The sequence below is a fragment of the Rhea pennata genome, chromosome 24, assembly GCF_028389875.1.
Source record: "Rhea pennata isolate bPtePen1 chromosome 24, bPtePen1.pri, whole genome shotgun sequence".
NCBI classification, from domain to species: domain Eukaryota; kingdom Metazoa; phylum Chordata; class Aves; order Rheiformes; family Rheidae; genus Rhea; species Rhea pennata.
In genome coordinates, this window is record NC_084686.1 from 8,279,976 (window position 1) to 8,300,405 (window position 20,430).

The following is a 20,430-nucleotide window of genomic DNA, read 5'->3' on the forward strand; positions in this document are numbered from 1 at the left end:
TTTTAATTTTTCCTCATTTTTTTTCCCTCCTTCCCTCCGTTTTCTGCTCCGGGCTCAGCGAATCTTGCATTAAACTGGGATCAGGCGAGATTAGGCTATAATATGCTGCAGTATTACTGGCTGCAAATGAAGATTTAGCCAAGGGTTTAACCCCTTCGACAGCCTCCAGCTCGGCCCCGGCTAATCTGGTGGGGTCGAGGAAGTGTCCGACAACCGGCTTTTCAGCAGCAAAAATGCAACTGCCTGGAGGAAATGCAAGTTGGCCTGAAATGGCAACCCCAAAACGTTGCGCATGCAAACATGTGTGATTTAAATCCTAATTATTTCATGGTTGGCGCGTGGGAAATTGTGGGTGCAAATCATGACATGGGCAATTTCTTCCGCTTTCGCTCCCGGCTCCCGCTTTGCCGTTCTACCCCAAAATACGACTTGCTGTGGAAACCGCTTTTGGACTTTGCTATGGGAGTGGGGTAGGGAGAAAAAAAAGAGGCTTAGGTGTTTTCGGCGAGGTCTCCTGCCCAAATTTATTCTTTAGATAAACCACCATCGTGCACCTTGCGCTCTGTTGTCTCCAGTGCTGGGAATAAGCTGCGAGGTTGCTTTTTGGATGCAAACCCTAGTCCCGTGACATCTCAGTTGGATTTGACTGAAATGGAGCAGAAACATAAACGTGGAAAACGAGGAGAAAGAAATCCCCATGGTGGAAAAGTTATGCAGAAAGGGAGAGGTTGGAAGAGATCATCAGCCCCTCCTCTGGGCCAAAAAAGACTTTTTTCCCCATACTTATAATACTTCTAATACCGTTTCATATTACCAGCACCCCTGATATAATGCCACGGTGAACACTCAGGGGTGTTATTTTAGGGGTCATCATCCTGAAGAGAGAAAGCGATCTCCCAAATCCCACTGCTCATGCAAGGAGTAACTGGGGTCCAGTGGCTCTGGCCATTGGGGAACAACCTATGCAGCAGCATTTTGCATTTCTTGCCTCCAAGTCACCAGAAATATTCCCGTTTTAAAAAAACTGCACACACGGAGAGGGTTGATTTCATTTAGGGTTGCACTAACGGGTGGGCTTTGTGTTCTTCCCATGCTTGGTTGGATGTACGTTTATATTTTAGATTGCATTGATTTAATATTGTGATTGGAGGGGAGTTCTGAAGATTGCAAGCGTATTTTGGAAGAGGGAGCTCTGGACGATACATGTGAAGAAGTGTTTTTTTTGGGGGTGGTTCTTTTATTTCGTATGCAATCACAGATCTGCTCGATGGCAGTGCAGAGCCCTGCATGGGAGCAGCAATGCACAAAGCCACAGGCAAATAGAAGTAGCAGTCCCTTCCCATGCGACATCTCAAACTGGCCCACATTTTGGGGTGAAGTGGGTCATCCCGGAAGGAGTATTGCTCTTGATGGGCTGTTAGGTGGTCAACGTGGATTTAGGGCTCATGGTTTTGGGTGCACAAGGCATGAGGAGCTTTCTGGATTCTTTGTGGAGTCGGTCATCATGGAGTTCAGTCCCAGGACAGATGTTGGGGTCCAAAATGAAAAAAAAATGGAAGAGAGCATGAAATGTAAAAATGGAGGAAAACGCAAAATGCAAAGACCGAGGAGAGCACAAAATGCAGAGATGAAGGACAGCACAAATGCAAAGGTGGAGGAGAGCACCAGAGGAAGTCCCTGCTCCGATGATGCCCAACCTCCAGGATTTCCCCCGGGATATCCCCCAAGGTGTAGCAGAGCGAGGTGGCCTTCTCCCAGCGGAAAATACTGCAGAAGTGCCCTGATGCGGTGGTGCAACCTTTCTGTGGGCTTTCAGTACGATGCAGAAAAGTGCCCAGCATGTCTGGAGGGGAGGATGAGGCATTTCTCTTTTGGGGGAGGGGGGTTTCACCTTGCGGGGAAAAGATCTGACTGGATTCACGTCCAGCTCTGGTGCGTCTTCAGGGGATCAGGCTTAATTTCAGCGCTTGCTTGGAAGGGTGAGGTTTGCATGGTCGGGATCTGGCAGCATAGGCAGGTGTGCGGGGCTGTCCCGTAGCATTAACGGAGGCCCCCCTCTCACCTCCTCAGGCACCCACTCTTCCCGCTACTGACATTGCTCTTTGAGAAGTGTGAGCAGGCGACGCAGGGCTCCGAGTGCATCACCTCGGCCAGTTTCGACGTCGACATCGAGAACTTCGTCCACCAGCAGGAGCAGGAGCACAAACCTTTCTTCAGCGATGACCCTGAGCTGGACAACCTGGTAAACATGGGATGGTGGTTGCCAGAGGCTTTTTGTGTGTGTGCTTTATGGGGCACAAGCAGGTAGAGAATGAATTATGGGGGATCACCCCTTGGACAACATCTTGGAGGTCCACATGGCTGCTCTGAGTGCTTATAAACCTCTACATACTCCGAATTTATAGCGTTGGCTTCATTGGTGCTACTCTCAGTAGACCTCACTATACATTCTCCATCATTTTCTCCATAAAAGCCTAGCAGAAATGGACTCAATCCCATTTGTATAGTAGTTTTCCTCGCAAAAGCTGCAGGGTCAAAGCATTGTATGAGAACTGGTAAGCCTGTAGGCTGATTTGTACCCCAGGCATGAAGGAATTAGCCCTGCTCTTCAGTGCAACATAAACCATCATATAGTTGGTTAGTTTGTTGGGTTGGTTGGTTTGGGTTGAGTTGGGTTGGTTGGGGTGATTGGTTGGATTGGATTGGGTTGGTTGGTTGGATTGGGTTGGGTTGAGTTGGTTGGGTTGGCCATCAGCTCAGCTCACCTGCAGTGCTGCAGAATGGATGTGTTTGTCTCCAAGAAATAGGGCAAAATGAGACCTTTTCTGAAAAGAGAGATACATGTCAATGGTTTGGGCAATTTTACCAACGTTTTCTTGGTCAAACTAGGTCTAACATCCTGCCATCTCAGCTCAAGCCCTGGGCGCTCTGTGAGCACATTTTAAGGTCTTTGAGGTCTTGAAACTCTTCCATGCTTTACGGCTGCTGCCAGTTTGCAAGTCAAGGAGGTCTTGAAACTCTTGCAGCTCTTATGGCTGATTTCAACTTGTGGAGAGGGTTTTGCAAGATCTTGAGTTCGAGACCAGCTCAGTGGAGCTATCACCAGTGTGGGGGTACAAACCAAGCCCCCTACTTCCAAATTACAGGGTGTGCAAAGCCTCATTTGCAAAAGCCAAAGTCATTTTGTGAAGGCTGATAGACAAAAACAGAAGCTGTTCCGAGACAAAGTGAAGGCATCAGAACCTTCTTGAAGGCCAAGTCAATGTTATGAGTGTAAAACAGATCAATAAGGAAGAAGAATTATTTATGGGTGCTGCTTGGAAGATGCTCAAAACAAAAGCCTGGAATATTTATTACTTTTTGTATACCTAAAAGCTGGCCCAAATTTGTATGACATTACAGTAAAGAGCTTAGAGGAAGGCCTAAGTAGTGGAGAGCAGGAAAAGCCCGGTGTGGCCAAGTCAGGGACAACCTAAAACATGAAAACGCAACATGTGTTTTGGGAAAGGCAGTGTAGGATTTTGGGCAGAAAACACACCAACCATTGAGCAAAAAAACCCCATGGCATTAAATAAGATTAAAATAGGTCCAATGATACGGCAAGGATGGAGGGATGTTGGAGCTGGCCAAAAGTCTAAACTTCTGGGGAGGAAAACCTATTTCCATCTATAGCAGGGTCTGCAGTCTATTTTGACTCTTTTCTGGTGGTTTCTCCTAGAAAAACCCATCGATTGTGTTTTCCGGGCCTGAAATACTCTGTTTGGGAGCAGCTCTCCTGGTTGCTGCCGAGGTTAAATCCACCCATGGCGGGTTGCATGCAGCAGGCTGCTGGACCTAAAAAGGGGAAAATCTGCCCCGGGTTGGCACTAGCTCAATGTATCCAACCCATTTGAGAGCGGTCGCGACCTGCTGGCCAAAATCCGTGCTATCCGGCTTGATTTTTTTTTTTTCCAAACGTCGACAGCTCCCCGGGAAGGGGCCGCCGCAGCTCATGGCGAAGTGGCGCCGAAAAGGCCAGCGGCGTTAGCGATCATTAGAATAAGAGTCATGTATTCCTCGCAGCCGAGATGCACATAATTAGAAATTAGAAAAAGGTCAGATCTCCCCATTATCAACTCAATCAGCTGCTGAGTGCCACACAGTCAATTAATTCAGCATCTGTATTTTTTACAACCCCGTGCACGTACTCTGTCCGACTGTAACTCTTTATCCGGACAGATATACGGCGCAGCGGAGCAGGGACATAAAATGAGACCCTAAGCAAATGAGCTGAGATAATTGAGAGATTTATTTTTGAGACGTCGATGTGGCAGGTCGTCTTGCCTTTGCCCTTGAATAGTGACTTTCATGGCTGTGACCGCCGGGGCGATGAGGAGGGCGCGGATCTGTCCCGCTGCCCCCCGCACGCCGAGGAGGAAAAGAAAGCAAAACGAGCAAAAAAAAAAAAAAAAAAAAAAAAAAGAAGAAGAAAAAAGTTTTTTTTGGTTTTCTTTTTCCCGGCGTTTGCAAACTGCTTCGCGAGAAACGCCGTCCCCCTCCCCGCGGCGGAGCCGGCGGCCGGGGCTCGGTTTTCGGGGAGCTGTTTCCAGACCTCGGCGACTAACAGTTTGTAAAGATGACCACTAAAATTTGCAAGTTGAAAAACACCCTTTGAAATGCAAAGACGTTTTGTTACATAAAACCGGCTTTATTGCCCCGGAGTGAATAGCTGAGATTTTATATATTATGCAAGATTTCAAACAGCGGCTGTAAAACTTAAGGTTTCAGCTCCACGAGAGGAATGGTTTATGTGTAAATTTTTTAACATTTATGGGGTACGTTTTAATGAGGCCCAGGCTTTGCACCAGCAACAGCTTATGACGGTGTTGCGGCCCCATAATCTTGTTATTTCGAAAGAGTGGCCTGCTGAGGATAGAAAACCCACACTTTTCCATCCGGGTCTTTGGGTCCAATTTCTTGGGGGCATTTCCCAGAAAGGCAACGGTTAATTATTGTGAATTTTCACCAGATGGGACTGCAGGGAAATTCTGTCTGGGGAGAGCGAAAGAAATCTGTGATTTCCGCCACGGAGATGGATTTTGGTGGAAATCTTTACTTTTTTCTTTTTCGCCCAGCAAGCTAAAAAAATTAGGCTTTTGTGTGCGTTAATTAAACTGGTGGGCGCTGGCCCCCGTCTTTTCCCTCTTGTTTAGATGGTGAAGGCGATCCAGGTGCTGCGCATTCACCTCCTGGAGCTGGAGAAGGTGAACGAATTGTGCAAGGACTTTTGCAACCGCTACATCACCTGCCTCAAAACGAAGATGCACAGCGACAACCTACTCAGGAACGACCTCGGCGGGCCCTACTCGCCCAGCCAGGCCTCCCTCAACCTCCACCCCCAGGTAACGCGCACCCGCGGCTTCGCCGTTTCGCCCCGGTGGCATCCCATGAGCGGTGGAATTTAATTAAAAAAAAAAAAAAAAAAGGAAAAGTTGATAATTAAAAAAAAAGACCCCTATCCCACTCATGCAATTCAATGGGGGTTATTATTCCTTATTTGGCATGGGTTGCGTTGAGCAACGCTCGCAAAACCCAACCCCGATACTCACTGCTAAGCCATTCCTACTTAAAATAAATAAATAAATAAATAATCCGATAAATCAAGGTTTATTTGCAGGGGGTTGAATCCGAGGAGCTTCGGGCAGGTTGGATGGGAACCGTGGGAATTTTGTGTTGGTGCCCTGCAAAAATCTTGCAAGGAAATGTTATTTTTTTTGCTGTAGAGCAGAAATGCTGCTTTTTCCTCCGCTTCTTTTGCCTTGTATTTTTGCTGTGATATTTTTTGTGTAATGACCAGATTTGCCCAAATAATATAGAATGGGACTGCATAGCGTTAGCAAAATGCTGATTTGCGTAAATAACGGACGGCAAACTTGGCGCACGGGCCATAGCTTGGCGAGCCAAACTGGTGGCACGTCCAGTGCGAGCGGGAAGGTAGGTGGAAATGCTGCAAAAAAAGGATTAAAAAAGAGCAGCAAATTGCTCCAGGGATGCTGATCCAGCCAAAAAAAAAAAAAAAAGCCCAAAATATGGCCAAAGCAAGTGGCACCTGGGGACGAAATCCCCAAACCTTCTCTCCGGGTGGAGATTCCCAAGGGGGTTTGGCAGCGATGTGTCCCCAAAACGCCAGGTCAACCGTGACGTTTCGTTTCATTTTCTTTCCTCGAAACAGCCGGAACATCCTCAGATGTTTTCTTCCCGTCTTTTTAAGGCATTTTGAGGCTAAAGAGTCATTTCGGGCCGCTCAGCTCTGCCGAATGCGAAAGTCCCGCAGCGACGCTACCGGCCTCTTGCTGCCAGGAGAGGGGGGAAAAAAAAGCCAAAAAAGAAAGAAAAAAAAAGTTTTATTTCTTATTTGGGTTTCCGGAAGGAGCCAAACCTCTTCATCATTGATCTAAAAACCCGCGCCTCTCTTGATTTTCCCCTTGTCTCGAGAAATGGACTTATCCCTCCGCCGCTTTTATTGTGGCGTTCCCTTATGATCAGAATTAGCGAGACGGCGGCATAAAAGGGAGCAATAATTGCTCGACGAGCATCTCGTTTGTAATTTATTAGTTTCTATTATTGCGGGTCGCCATGGCAACCGCTCGCATCCAGGGCGATGAGAGAGATGTTAGATAGGAGCCGATGAAGCTCCGAGTCCCAGCAAATGGAGATGCCCGGTTTTATCAGTAATTTTCCCGAAAATAATAAGTGAGGAGTTAATGAGATGGAAAGCCGTCCTGTGGCTATTGTGAATTTTCTTTCTTTTTTTTTTCTTCCCTTCTTTTTCTTTTTTTCCTTTTTTCTTTTTCCTCCCTCCTCCTTCCTTAAAAGTGTTGCTCTAATTAGAATGCGTCGGTCAGGAAAAGTAATGAGGATTTAGCGGCTCACAAAGAAGTGGGGATCGTATCAGAAAATTAGCACGAGCCTTCGGAAAAAATATCAGCCCCGGGGAGCAGCGCTGAGTGCCCTCGCTCCCGGCGCCTCCCGTTTCGCTGGCGCCGTTTCGTATGAGGACGGAAAGTCGAGAAACCGGAGCGAGACTTGGAGGCTGGTTGGGAAATCAGAGAAAACGGGGAGACTCCGGATTCACGTGCTGCCTTGTATCGGAAAGGTTTCGGCAAAAATGGGCGACGGGAGCCAACGCCGCCACGCTTGGATGGGGAGGACATTGGATGGTGATAATAAAGGCAGCAAAACTGTGGCTAGCACCCGAGTGCTTCAAATCCTCGAATATCCTTGAGTTTGCATGGAAAAAGCTTGAGAAAAAAAAATGGCTTGAAATGCTTTTTATCGTTAGCATCGAATACGTCTTAAAAGCTGGGGATCTTCCAGAGATGCCGTCACATGATCAGGATTTAAAAATGGCAAAGGGGACGACTTTGCTAATTCTCGTCCTATTAATCTCCTGCTGAAGGGAAGTAAAAAGAGCTAAGTGGCCGCTAATTTCCGAATTAAAAAAAAAAAAGCCTAAAGGCTGGAAATGTGATTAATAGCAATCAATGAAGTTTCTTAGCAAATAGCTTTTTTCAAGGGTATTTATATCGCTTATGTAGCAATCATCTTGCGGGATTGACTGGTCGCAAAAGTGAGTTGTTTCAGGTTTTTTTGCAAAGTTTTTGACCATCTGACAGCATGCTTGAAAAGAACTCGGGCTACTTGATAACCCAACATCGACTGCGACGGCGGCGAAAGCTTGCAAAATGTTGTCGTGGGAGAACCGCTGCTGGGTTTCCCAGGGGTCTCCAAAAAAGACGACTCGTGGCCCGGCATTAATTCAGGCCTTACGCGATGACGGGGAGAAAAAAAAATGCAGGAATTACTGGCCTGAACTGGAAAGATGCTGCCCGTTGTGAGGAAAAGCCCAGTAATTTCTGCCGCGAGTGAACGCAAGGTGCAAAATTTATGTGGCTTCGCGGGTGACTCTAGGAGTTGGCCAACTTCAGGCGGGAAGTTGGGTTTTTCCTTTCCCCAAGCCTTCTGTTACCTGCCAGACACGTTTTATCTCATTTTTCGGATTACTTTCTTATTTTGCCCCCTACTTTGTTCTGCAGAGATTTAGCTTCTCCATTGCAGCTCAAGGACTTAGGATGTGCAGCCTAACCTCTCCTCATTCAGCAATTCCCAATATTTTGCTCTTTTTCTCACTGTTTTTCCTCTTCAGTTTGTCTGCTCCATGGGGCTCTTCCTCTCCCTTGAGTCCTCCTCGGGCACTTTGTAACTCCGTTACATCGTTTAATGAATATTTTCCTGCTTTTTCGGACGAGTGGAGGAGAGAGCTGCTTGTATGGTGGAGACCAACTCATCTGTTGGAAGCCAGGTCAGCTCTCCTGGGACACCAAAGGGTGCTTCAATGCTCCTGACATTGCTTTGCTTGCAAGGGAGAACCACCCCGAAGCCCATCCCCGTTGCTCCATGCGGTAATCGAAGCGCCACCGAAGGCTTATTCGGATTAAATTTTCTGGGTTTTGGCTCCCATTTGGAGCCAAGCAGTAGGTCTTGTGGAGATCAGAGGTGTTTTCTGCACAAATTTTCCTTGTCTTGCACCCTATTCTAATCCCAGTTGTAGGCGAATGGCCTGGGTTGGATCGGCCTGATTTAAGGCAGCTTTTTCCTTCTCGACCTTAATTTATCCAAGTTTTGCTTTGTCGACAAGTCTTCATTTTCTGTGTTCCTTCAAGCCAACATTTCTTCATCCCTTTCCACCCATCCATCCATGCAGAAAGGAGCCTTCTCAGTCCTTTGGCCCACGTTCAAGCCTGGCCGGCTTGAACGTGCAATTTCAGATGCGCAATTTTTTCCCCAATATTTTAACTCACACACAAATAAATTGCATGGAGTTAGGAAGAGTTTTTATGTATCTATGGGCCCCTCAAAAATAAATGATTGTCTTACAAAGAGCCAGCAGAAGGATGTTAGTCCATGTCTGAGCACTTGGTTGTCCACACTCATCTTCTTTCGAAAGAGGGTTTTTTTTATGCCAGGCGACATGGACGAGATTGCCTTTCTCATTAAAGCGCCTTTTAATTTGGACAAACGGCGTTTTGCCGTAGAGCTGTGGAAGGTGCCAAGATGGATCTACAGAGACACCTAGTGACACATGTTTTATACTGAAGTGTCCAAGTTGCCAGAAACATTTCAACTTCTTTGAGACCTTCATCTTAAAATACGAAATGTTTTCCAACGCGACGGAATAGCAAGCGTAGCAGAAGTTGGCCGGTGTTCATGACCAAATGTCTTTAGGACGTGAACCATATCTTTTTATACTCCGTGGAGATCTATCTGTATTTATTTTACTGCAGAGCCTCCACTTCGGTTGGGTCTCCCTGGTTTTAAGTTGCTGGGAAGACAGAACAGCGTCCTGCAGTGAAAGCATGGAAATACCATAAATTTCTCTCATTTCCTTTTGTTATAATTCCTAATACTCTGCCTTTTTTTTTGCCTGCCATGGAGCCAGTGTTTTGGCACAGTTCTGCACTATGTCACCAAAATGTCTCTCTGGATGGTCATATCTCCTTGAGAAATCGTGGTGTACCTAGATGGGAGCACCTGGAGATGGGAGTTTCTCCTTCCAGCGTTTGGATCATCCCCTAAAAATTTCTTCCAAAAACATTCTTCTGGAAGCCTCTCTTTTCGGGCGAATTGTAGAAAAATGAGATGGGAGAGGAGCGCTGGAGGCCGACCCGAAGCTCTGGTTGCTCCCAGTTGCATTTTGCAGTTTCCTGAGGAACATAACATGGTTTTATATAAACATTTAAGTATTTCCACACTGTTCATCATGTTGCAGCTTGGAGGCTTTGCAAAAGCTCCTGGGTTTTGGTTTCCTTATGCTGAGGATGCCTCATTTTTTCAGACCACACCAAGAAATGCCAGAGCCAAAAAAAGGATATATATTAAAAAAAAAAAAAGGTTTCTTTGGTGTGCTTATCATTTGTTTTGCTGGTGTTGTGGGTGGTGAAAAGCACAGCCAGTATTTTCATTTCAAAAGGTGTGCAGGTAAATCACAGTTTGTTCATAACTGCTGCATGGGAGAAAAAAAATATTTAAAAAAAATTGTGAGGAAAATGTTTGCTCTGGATCCAAAAAAAGCACCAAAAAGGGCCACTTTTTTCCCCCCAGCAATAGGAAATGCTATTTCTAAATCCCTCCCCCTCCGCTAAACGACGCGCCGTCCTCCTTACCCCGGCATCCTTCGCTACAAAATTAACGGCTTTGTGCGCTCAAAATTACTGTCTTTTGTTTTATTGCAAGGGAAAAAGAAGAACTACATTTTTTTTTTCCCCAACTGCTCTGATTTTCCGGTGTTGCTGCCTCTTGGAAAGAGCGTGGAGGAATCCTTGTTCCTTAACCCAAGAAATATGTTTCTCAAATGCATGCATGCAAATGAATTTCGAATTGAATAAACTGGTGAACGGGAGAATGGGGAGCTCCTTGGGTTGGCGTTTTGTTCGACCGGGAGACGCTGGGGAAAAAGCGAAGCCGAATGGGAAAAATGAGTATTTAAAAAAAAAGAGGGGAGTGGAGATGAAGAAATCCAATTTTATTACTTACAATGCGTGCGGTTTTATCTCCGTCGCAGCTGGGCAAATTAGAGATGTATCGCTATCTTGGGCTTCTTCTGAAATGATAATTGCATAAATATCACTGGCATAACGCACAAAAAAAAAAAAAATCCTACACATCTGGGATGTGCCTTGCTGGCACCTATCCGCCTGTTTCCTCCTGCGGCGGCGCCGTTCCCTTCCAAAATACCCAATTTTATCATGAAATACTCAACTAATCCTTCCGTTCACGCTTTTCCCAATTGCCGCTCAGGTGCAAAAGCTAACGTTATGGCGCCGGGGGGAAGAAAAATCCCTTTTTTTTTGGCAAAACGTTCCTTAATGGCAGTGGGAGTGATAGCAAATAGGGATTTATTATGGCTTGCTTGTTGCTTGTTTTGGCGTTGTGTTTTTTGCATTAAAAAAATTAATTAAAAAAATTTTGTATATATATATATATATATATATATATATATATATATTTGATTCCCGCCCCACAGGAGATGCTGCAGAGCTCGCCCGCGGCATTGCCGGCTGCCTCCAACCCACCGCCGGGCATCGTGGTGCCGGCGGCCGCCCTGCCACCGGGCAACCTCGCCATGAGCGCTGGAAGCTCGCCGGCTGTGCCAGGTATTTTTGTGAAACGGGGAAATCTGGAAATTGTTTTTTTTTTTTTTTCCCCCACCGTTTCCCATCCACGAGCCCCTTTTTTCCCCCTCCCGCAGGCGGAGGAGCCCTGTACCAGCCCGTGACGATGGTGACGTCGCAGGGCCAGGTCCTCGCCCAAGCCATCGCCCCCGGTGCCCTGCAGATCCCCAACGCCCAGGTAAGACCAAAAAAAAAAAAAAAAAAAAATCCCCCAAAAGCTTCCAGTTTCCCTTTCCTGGCGTTTTTGCAGTTGCAGAGATACTAGTGGCTTCTAAAACAAGCAGGAATTCACCGATGCATTTCCCAATTTAGGGCAAAAATTAATTAAAAGAGCGCAAACACCTGGGCAGTGCCCAGGCACTGCTGCACTGCAGCCGTGGGAATTGTGATAATAACCAATTTATCAATAAATTCAATCCTCAGATGGTGCCAAAATTTTAATTATCAAGGAAGGCTAATTAACTCCGTCTGCAAAGCTCACTTTGGGGGTCATTCCCCACTTTTTTTCTCCTGATGCCCGCAAAGCCCCCCCCCTTTTTTTGTGTACAGATTGAAGGGAAATGGAGTGATTTCTCACTTTAGGCAGCGGCGAATTGGCCAAGGAGCCGTGCCAAAACACTCCAGTGAAACAGAGCAATAAGTAAATGTATCTGGGCCATTACCCGGAGGTATCCAGCAAACTTGTGGCAGTGAATGAGCCAAAATTCTCAAATTTCCCCAAATGGCCAAATTGAAGCATTGGCGTGTTGTGCAATGGGAAACACCAGAGTGGAAAGCGCAGATTTGCCAAGGGGTTAATAAACCTGCAAGTGATGGTTTGGAAAATCAGCTCTGTCTTTTGGGTCTTTTGGGGATTTTTCTTTTCTTTTTTTTCTTTTTCTTTTTTTTTTTTTTTTTTTTTTTTTTTTTTTAGCTGAAAGGGTTTTCCTCCGTAGCTGCGTGTCCCAACTGGTCATGGCATTGGCACCATGGTTTGGTCTGGCCCTGCCGCTGGCGGGCAGAAAGCAAATCATCCAAAAAAGGTGCTCCAAATGCCAAAAACCAGAAGTAAAAAGTGGGCAAATAGCAGAGGAGAAGGGCTCGAATGCAAATTTGGGGAAAAAAAATGACTGAACCCCCGGGATCATCCTTTCCCCTGGCCGGCGCCTGCTCTCGGTAGCGATGCCTTTCCGGTTTTGCGCTCAGAGCCCTCTTTGGGGCCGTTTTGCCCACTTTTGGCTATGACTCAGGCGTGCATCTCGCTGGCAGGTGAACCTGGATCTCACCTCGCTCCTCGACGGCGAGGACAAGAAGTCCAAGAACAAGCGGGGCGTCCTGCCAAAACACGCCACCAACATCATGCGCTCATGGCTCTTCCAGCATCTCATGGTGAGGACCGCGGCCGACATCGCGGCCCCCGACGGGGCGATTTTTAGGCTGACGGGGAAAAAAAGATGCCTGGTGGGGCTGTAATTTGTCCCACTTCAGGGCAAACCTGGGTGGGTTTGATACAAAAGCTGACCTTGTGGGCACTCCTGGGTTTATCCCATGCCCTTGGCCGGCCCTGCAGGAACAAATTGAAATGCAAAATTGGCCTGCTTTACCGTTTTGGCGGTGCGCAGGTGCCTAGCGAGCTGGAGGGTGCAAGGAGCCCGCTGGCCTGGGACAGAGGCGTACAGGTGGGAGTGGGACAAAAAACTTAACCCCCCACCCTTTTGAACATAATCAGGGTGAAAAAAGCTCAGATGCTGATTGCGTGTACCGAGGCATCATTGAGTTCAACGGTGTGCCAGGACCTTGCAGGAATCAGCTGGGATTTTTTTTTTAAGAGAAATTCCAGTTGGATTTGCACTGCCGGAAAGCTTTGACCCCACTATATTCTTGTGAACCATCTGGAAAAATAGGTGGGGAAAAAAAAAGCAGCATTGGGTTGAGCTGGGAGCACCAAAGACAGTTGCCGATAGTTTTGCAAGACTTTCTGTAAATGAGTTAGGGAGCCCCCATGGTACTGAGTGTTTTCAGTATTCCAGATGGCTAAATTCAGTATTTCAAGTTGCCTGTGTTACCAGTGGAGATAAAGATCCTTCCATAAGGTCCTTTAGTGAGAAGGACGTGGTGGAGCCTCATTGCCTGGGCATGGTCGTGCACTGATTCATAGGGTCTTAGTCCTGCCAGAAGAGCAAAATTTCAGGTCTCTGCTAGGTCTGAGCATCTAAAAATGAAAAATAATAATCTGAAAGGGTCAACATGAGGAAGATCATGGCTTGGAGGTTGTCCTGAAGATTCCTGCAGCTGGTTGGGTAGTTCTTGCCATTTCTCATGGAAAATTTTGGATTGACTGAACTCAAGACTCACCATGTTGCATGGCCATCTCACGCTGCTGCCATCCTTCTCCCACACCATGCCAGTGTTTCAAAGGGCTTGGTTGCAGTTTTGGCACTATAGAATAGGATCCAGAAGATCAGAAGCTGGTTCCTTCCAGGTGCCCTGTCACATGAGATGGGATGGAAAAGAAGAAGAAAAAAACATTCTTCCTCCAGCAGAGGTGTGGCATTGGGATAGGCTCCACCCTCCCACTAGTCCTTATTGCTAACACGTAGTTGGGCTTCCCGCTAAGATATCTCCAGCTTAAATTACTCCACAATCCTGCTGGAAACACTTCCTTAGGCTGAATATTTTCTCATAGCTTTCTTGCAAGAGAGTCTAAAAATCACTTTTCAGATTTAGCCAGGCACCACTTTGCCAGGCAACTTTTGGCTTGTTGGGATGATGAGCAGCGTTGGCCTGGGCTTCCGGGAAACGAAAGTGGGCTGGCTTGTGTGAAATTTTGGGTTCAAAACCGAGAATTTTAGAACAATATTGCATTTTTTTTCCCAGTGGAATTAGAAAACTTTGGGAAAATCACTAAGATTAGTGAAAATTTTTCCATTACTTCAAGAACAGTGCTAAGGGTGCCAGGGAAACGGTGGGATGCTTGGCCACCAATCAAGACTTACATCTTGCAAATGGGTAAAAAACCATCCGATTTTTGGGGAGGGAGGGTGACAAATGAAATAACATGGATTTTTTCATTTCCGGAGCTGCCGTTTCTCCCCGTGGGGGTGTAACGTTGCTGCCGTCTCTCTTCTCCCAGCACCCGTACCCGACAGAGGACGAGAAGCGGCAAATCGCGGCCCAAACCAACCTGACGCTCTTGCAAGTCAACAACTGGTGAGTGCGGTCTGTGGTGCGTGACATGCAGTTGGGACCTTTTTCTTCCCAGTTTTGGACAGTCGTGAGGCCTCCTCTGTGCACAGTGTGGCACAAATCACTGACTCCCTCTAAGTCCCCTGAGAGAGAGAGAGAGAGCGCTTAAAAATACTGCCCTTCCTATTTTGGGTATGCAACGTTACACCAGATACACAAGAGCATTCTCACGGCCCCGTTGCATAGCTGAAAATGCAGCCTTAAAGTCGCTTAAACCCAAAATACGGGACAAGTTTTGCAATTTATTTAGCCTCTGTGTAAGGCATTGTGGAATACGAGACGGAGCTCGGGTTTATTTAAGGTGTTAAATTGTTGGCGTTCATTCACGATGACTCAGTGCCCTCTCCTGGCCAGCCTGAGATGTAGCAGCCAATATTTTCCTGCTGCGATTAATAGCTGGAAAAATCAGTGCAATGATAGAACACACCACAAATAAATGAAGCAGGGTGAAAACATGGCTTTCTGGGCTGCCCTGCCACTTTTCGGAAAGGTTTTATATTCTGATTTATTAAATTTTTATAATGACTGTGATGATTATTAGAGTGCTCGCTGCTGTTGTGGCTAACTCTCTGCCCGCTCTTCTCTCCTGGAAAGGTTTATCAACGCCCGTAGACGCATCCTACAGCCCATGCTTGACGCCAGCAACCCAGACCCAGCCCCGAAAGCCAAGAAAATCAAATCTCAGCACCGGCCCACTCAGCGGTTCTGGCCCAACTCTATCGCCGCTGGGGTCTTGCAGCAGCAGGGTGGCAACTCAGGGACGAATCCTGATGGTAAGGATGGCCTGGGGCACCCAGCTTGGCCCACCATGTGTACAGTTATGACTTGAAGTTGGTAATTAAGGGTATCTAGAATCCTTGATCAAACTCACTAAGAGATCTTGTCACAAATGGTGGAGGAGCCTATGAGGAAGGGTGTCTGCTGGACCTTGTCCTTACCAACAGAGAGGGACTGGTTAGAGGTGTGAAGGTTGGGGGCAGCCTTGGCTGCAGTGACCATGAGATGGTGGAGTTCAGGATCCTGCAGGAAAGAACTAAGGCAACAAGCAGGATTTCAACCCTGGACTTCAGGAGAGCGGACTTTGGGCTCTTCAGAGAAGTACTTGGAGGAATTTCATGGGTTAAGACCCTAGAAGGAAGAGGGGTCCAGGAGAGTTGGCTAGTAGTCAAACATCACTTCCTCCAAGCTCAAGAGCGATGCATCCCTATGAGTAAGAAGTGCAGCAAAAGGGGCAGGAGACCTGCATGGGTGAGCAAGGAGCTCCTGGCCAACCTCAGAGAGAAGAAGAAATTACACAGAATGTGGAAGAGGGGGCAGGCTACTTGGGAGAATTATAGGAATGCAGTCAGAGTATGTAGAGATGCTGCGAGGAAGGTTAAGGCCCAGTTGGAATTGGGTCTGGCAAGGGATGTTAAGGAAAACAGGAAGGGCTTCTTCAAATACATCAGCAACAAGAGGAGGACTAGGGAAAATGTGGGCCCACTACTGAATGGGGTGGGGGCCCTGGTGACAAAGGATCCAGAGAAGGCAGAATTACTGAATGCCTTCTTTGCTTCAGTCTTCTCTGCTAAGGGCAGCCCTGAGGAATCCCGGAGACTACATGCAAGAGAGAAAGTCTGGAGAAGGGAAGACTTTGCTTTGGTTGAGGAGGATAGGATTAGAGACCTTCTGGGCAGGCTAGACATCCACAAATCCAGGGGCCCAGATGAGGTGCACCCACAGGTCCTGAAGGAGCTGGCGGATGTTGTTGCCAAGCTGCTCTCCATCATCTTTGAAAGGTCCTAGAGAACTGGAGAGGTGCCTGAGGACTGGAAGAAAGCTGATGTCACTCCAGTCTTCAAGAAGGGCAAGAAGGAGGACCTAGGCAACTATAGGCCAGTCAGGCTCCCCTCCATCCCTGGTAAGGTGATGGAACAGCTCATTCTGGATGTCATCTCCAGACATATGGAAGAGAAGACGGTGATCAGGAGTAGCCAGCATGGATTCACCAAGGGGAAATCCTGCTTAACCAACCTGATAGCCTTCTATGATGGAATGAGTGGCTGGGTATATGAGGGGAGGGCAGTGGACATTGTGTACCTTCACTTCAGCAAGGCTTTGTACTCTATCTCCCATAACATCCTCCTAGATAAGCTCTGGAAGTGTGGGCTAGACGAGTGGACAGTGAGGTGGATTGAGAACTGGCTGAAAGGCAGAGCTCGGAGGGTCATCATCAGTGGCGTGGAGTCTGGTTGGAGGCCTGTGGCTAGTGGCGTCCCCCAGGGCTCAGTACTGGGTTCCATCCTGTTTGACTTTTTCATCAGTGACCTGGATGAGGGGACGGAGTGCCTCCTTAGCAAGTTTGCTGATTATACCAAGCTGGGAGGAGTGGCTGACACACCTGAGGGCCATGCTGCCATTCAGAGAGACCTGGACAGACTGGAGAGTTTGGCGGAGAGGAACCTCGAGAGGTTCAGCAAGGGCAAGTGCAGAGTGCTGCACCCTGGGAGAAATAACCCTAGGCACCAGTACAAGCTGGGGGCTGACCTTGTGGAGAGCAGCTCTGCAGAGAAAGACCTGGGAGTGCTGGTGGATGACAAATTGACCATGAGCCAGCAATGTGCCCTTGTGGCCAAGAAGGCCAATGATCTCCTGAGGTGCATTAGGAAGAGTGTTGCCAGCAGGTGGAGGGAGGTGATCCTGCCGCTCTACTCGGCCCTGGTGAGGCCACATCTCGAGTACTGTGTCCAGTTCTGGGCTCCCCAGGACAAGAGAGACATGGAGCTACTGGAGAGAGTCCAGTGTAGGGCTATGAAGATGATCAGAGGGCTGGAGCATCTGCCCTCTGAGGAACGGCTGCGAGAGCTGGGCCTGTTCAGCCTGGGGAAGAGAAGACTGAGGGGGGATCTTATCAATGTGTACAAGTACCTGAAGGGAGGGTGTCAAGGGGATGGGGACAGACTCTTTTCAGAAATTGAATGACATGAAGTTCTGCCTGAATGTGAGGGGGAATTTCTTCACTGTGAGAGTGACGGAGCACTGGAACAGGTTGCCCAGAGAGGCTGTGGAGTCTCCTTCTCTGGAGATATTCAAGGCCCGCCTGGCTGCAACCCTGTCTACCATGCTCTAGATGACCCTGCTGAGCAGGGAGATTGGACTAGATGATCTGCAGAGGTCCCTTCCAACCTTACCGATTCTATGATCTGCATGAGAAGGGTCTTCCATTTGGCTGTCACAAGAACATTGCCAAAGGAGCCCTTGTGCAGCAGCATCATGGCCTGGGCATCTGGCCCACCACTGGAATGTCCCTTGAGACAGGATATTTGCTCAGGAATCGCCCCAACATTGGGCATCACGTTGGAGATCTCTCAAGAAGCTAGGGAGAGTGAGGAGAGAGCAGGAGAAGAGAGCAGAGAAGAAGATGAAGAGAGAATCTGAGAGAAGAGGGAAGATGAGCGATGAGAGGAAACTAGACAAGATGGGAAGAGAGAAGATGAAGAGACAAAGAAGCGAGAGACTAGAAGATGAAGATGGAGAGAGATGAAGATGATAGGCAGAGATGAAAAGATGAAGACGAAGAGGAGAGAAGATAAAAGATGAAGAGATGAGACAAGAAGAGACAAAAAACAAGATGAAGAGGAGAAGCTGAAAAGATGAAGAGATGAGACAAGAGATGAAGAGAAGATGAAAAGATGAAGAGGTGAGTAGAAAAGATGAGAAAGATGAAAGAAAATGAAGAGATGAGAGAAGCTGAAGAGATGAGTTGTGAAGCTACAAGAGAGATGAAGAGAAGAGAGAAGAAAAGGTGGAAGGAAAAGATGAAGAGAAGGGAAGATGAAAGAGAAGATGAAGACAGAGAAAGAGAGAAAAGAGATCAGAAGGAGCTAGACAAAACAAGAGATGAAGAGTAGACGAGGAACAGAAGAGGAGAACAGGAAAGAAAATAGGGCTTCCCACTTGGGGTCATACAGGCACGGGGGTGGTGAATTTGTGTTTTTCCTCTTTTTTTATATGAGCAGCAGGGCATTCTTTTAACTTTTTTTTGGTATTTTTCTTTTCGCTGCAGGCTCCCTCAGCATGGACAACCTGCAGCCCCTCTCCTCGGCCACGGCCACCATGGCCATGCAGCAGGCCATGCTGGCGGCCCATGATGACTCCCTCGACGGCACTGAGGAAGAGGAGGACGAGGAGGAGGAGGAAGACGAGATGGAGGAGGACGACGATGAGGAAGAGCTGGAGGAAGAGCCCGGCGGTGCCCTCGGCTTGGACCATAGTGACTCACTGGAGTAGCGAGGCGCCCGCTGCGCCGCGAGGAGGATGCCCGCCCCCAAACCCGCTGGGAAAGGAGACAAAATGGGGGGGGAAAAGAGATTTTAGGAAAGAAAAAAAGAACAAAAAAAGCTAATTTCAGCCCCCTGTGAATGCCCTGCGGGGGGACAACAGGAATGCACCGGGCTCTGCTCTGACCCGTCGGCTTATTTAAGTGAAGGACACGTTTACAAGGCACATATTGTGGCCATCTTTTTCTTTTTCTTTTTTTTCCCTCTTTTTCCCCCGTTTTTCCTCGATAAAAAAAGCACGTCCATCCGGCAAGCGGTTTCGACCGCGATGGCTGCTCCTGTATAATGCTGGTTTCTCCCCCACTGCCACCAGCTCTGGTCCCACCACTTTGATTTCCTGGTGCAGAAGGACAGATGCCTTTTTTTTTTTTCCCTTCTTTTTTTTTTTTGGTGGTTTTTCATCCCAAGCAAACACTGCCCGGCCGCGCTGATCGCCACTCTCCGTGCATGGGAAAAACCCACAAATTGGAGTACAAATTGGATTTTTTGAGGGTTTAATTGCCGCCCCCCCGAAAAAATCTTCTCATCTGAGGACTCGACGTGCAACTTGCTGGAAAAGGCCAAACCCTTCGCTGCAGTCCTTTAATTTATATGCCAAAACCCTGATGAATTTGGGGGGGGGGAATCCAGCCTTGTTAATAAGGGCTGAAATCGGCTGTAGAATTGGGCAAAACCTCCATAAGTGAGATTTTTTCCCAGGGCATTTTTGGCTCTGAGTCGGTAAAAAATGATGGGGGGAAAAAAACCTAGTTTTTCACTCAAAAACGCAACGGCGACCTGGAGAATCACCTGGGCCAAAGGAAATTAAAGTTGCAAAAATGATGATTTAGCCCTAATATTGCTCCTTTCACCCACTGGGCAGGAAAATGGTCATTTCCCCCCCCCCGAAATGTCCCAAAGATGCCGCGGGGGAGCGTGGCTGTGCAAAAAAAAAAAAAAAAAAGCCGTGTTGGGGGGGGGATGGAGGCGATTTTTACTGCTATAAAAGGGGAAAAAATCACCTTAGAAACACGGCGCAGGATGGAAGTGGTGCTGGGGGCCTGCTTTAGTACCCTGGCGTAAAAAAAAAAAACATATATATATATATATATATATAGCATTTCCTCCTGCAGGCTCACCCCCCCAAAAAAGGTGAGATTTGCTCAATAATAAGGATTATGCGGCTGGGAGAATTATTATTATTGTTTTCCTTTTGGCTCTTTTTTGGCTCTTGAGGAGTTGAGAAGACATTGCCGCCGTGAGAAAAAAAATAAAGGTGGTGGTGGGGGGGGACGACGGCGGCGCTGCGATGCAACGGGCCGAAACGCCTATTTTTCGATACCGATTCCGGCGTGAATGTAATCTGTAATTTCATAAAAGACTTCATTGTAATTTAGTATTAATCCATGCCCATTTATTATAAAGTGCTACGAGACGACGTTTCGCCCCTGTATTTTCTTGGGGGCTTCTTCCACCGGGGCCGGCGCGGAGGGAGCGGCGGCGGCGGCGGCCCCGAAAACGGGGGAATCGCCCCCGAAACGCCTGGCTCGCCGCTGACGTTCGCCAAGGGTTGGTGCTTGCTCGAAATGGGCGCATCTCGCCTGAAACGAGCGCTGCGCTCCAAAAAAAAACGTGCTAAAAATGAGCAAAATCCCTAAAATGAGGGATTTGTGTGCTCTACCAAAAGGGCCTGATGT

At 47.6% G+C, this 20,430-nt stretch overlaps 1 protein-coding gene across 6 annotated transcripts in view; it reads left to right on the forward strand.

Annotated features, from left to right (window-relative positions):
• The window catches only part of PKNOX2 (PBX/knotted 1 homeobox 2), a 75,567-nt gene extending 55,396 nt beyond the window's left edge, over positions 1-20,171 (forward strand). For all 6 annotated transcript variants that reach the window (XM_062594506.1, XM_062594505.1, XM_062594507.1 and 3 more), the window contains 8 exons: positions 2,071-2,242; positions 5,193-5,381; positions 11,063-11,192; positions 11,288-11,388; positions 12,459-12,578; positions 14,323-14,399; positions 15,030-15,208; positions 18,481-20,171. In XM_062594506.1, the coding sequence (XP_062450490.1) occupies positions 2,071-2,242; positions 5,193-5,381; positions 11,063-11,192; positions 11,288-11,388; positions 12,459-12,578; positions 14,323-14,399; positions 15,030-15,208; positions 18,481-18,704 (1,192 nt within the window). In that variant the 3' untranslated portion in view covers positions 18,705-20,171. The remainder of the gene's footprint in view (positions 1-2,070; positions 2,243-5,192; positions 5,382-11,062; positions 11,193-11,287; positions 11,389-12,458; positions 12,579-14,322; positions 14,400-15,029; positions 15,209-18,480) is intronic.
• Positions 20,172-20,430: the final 259 nt, after the last annotated feature.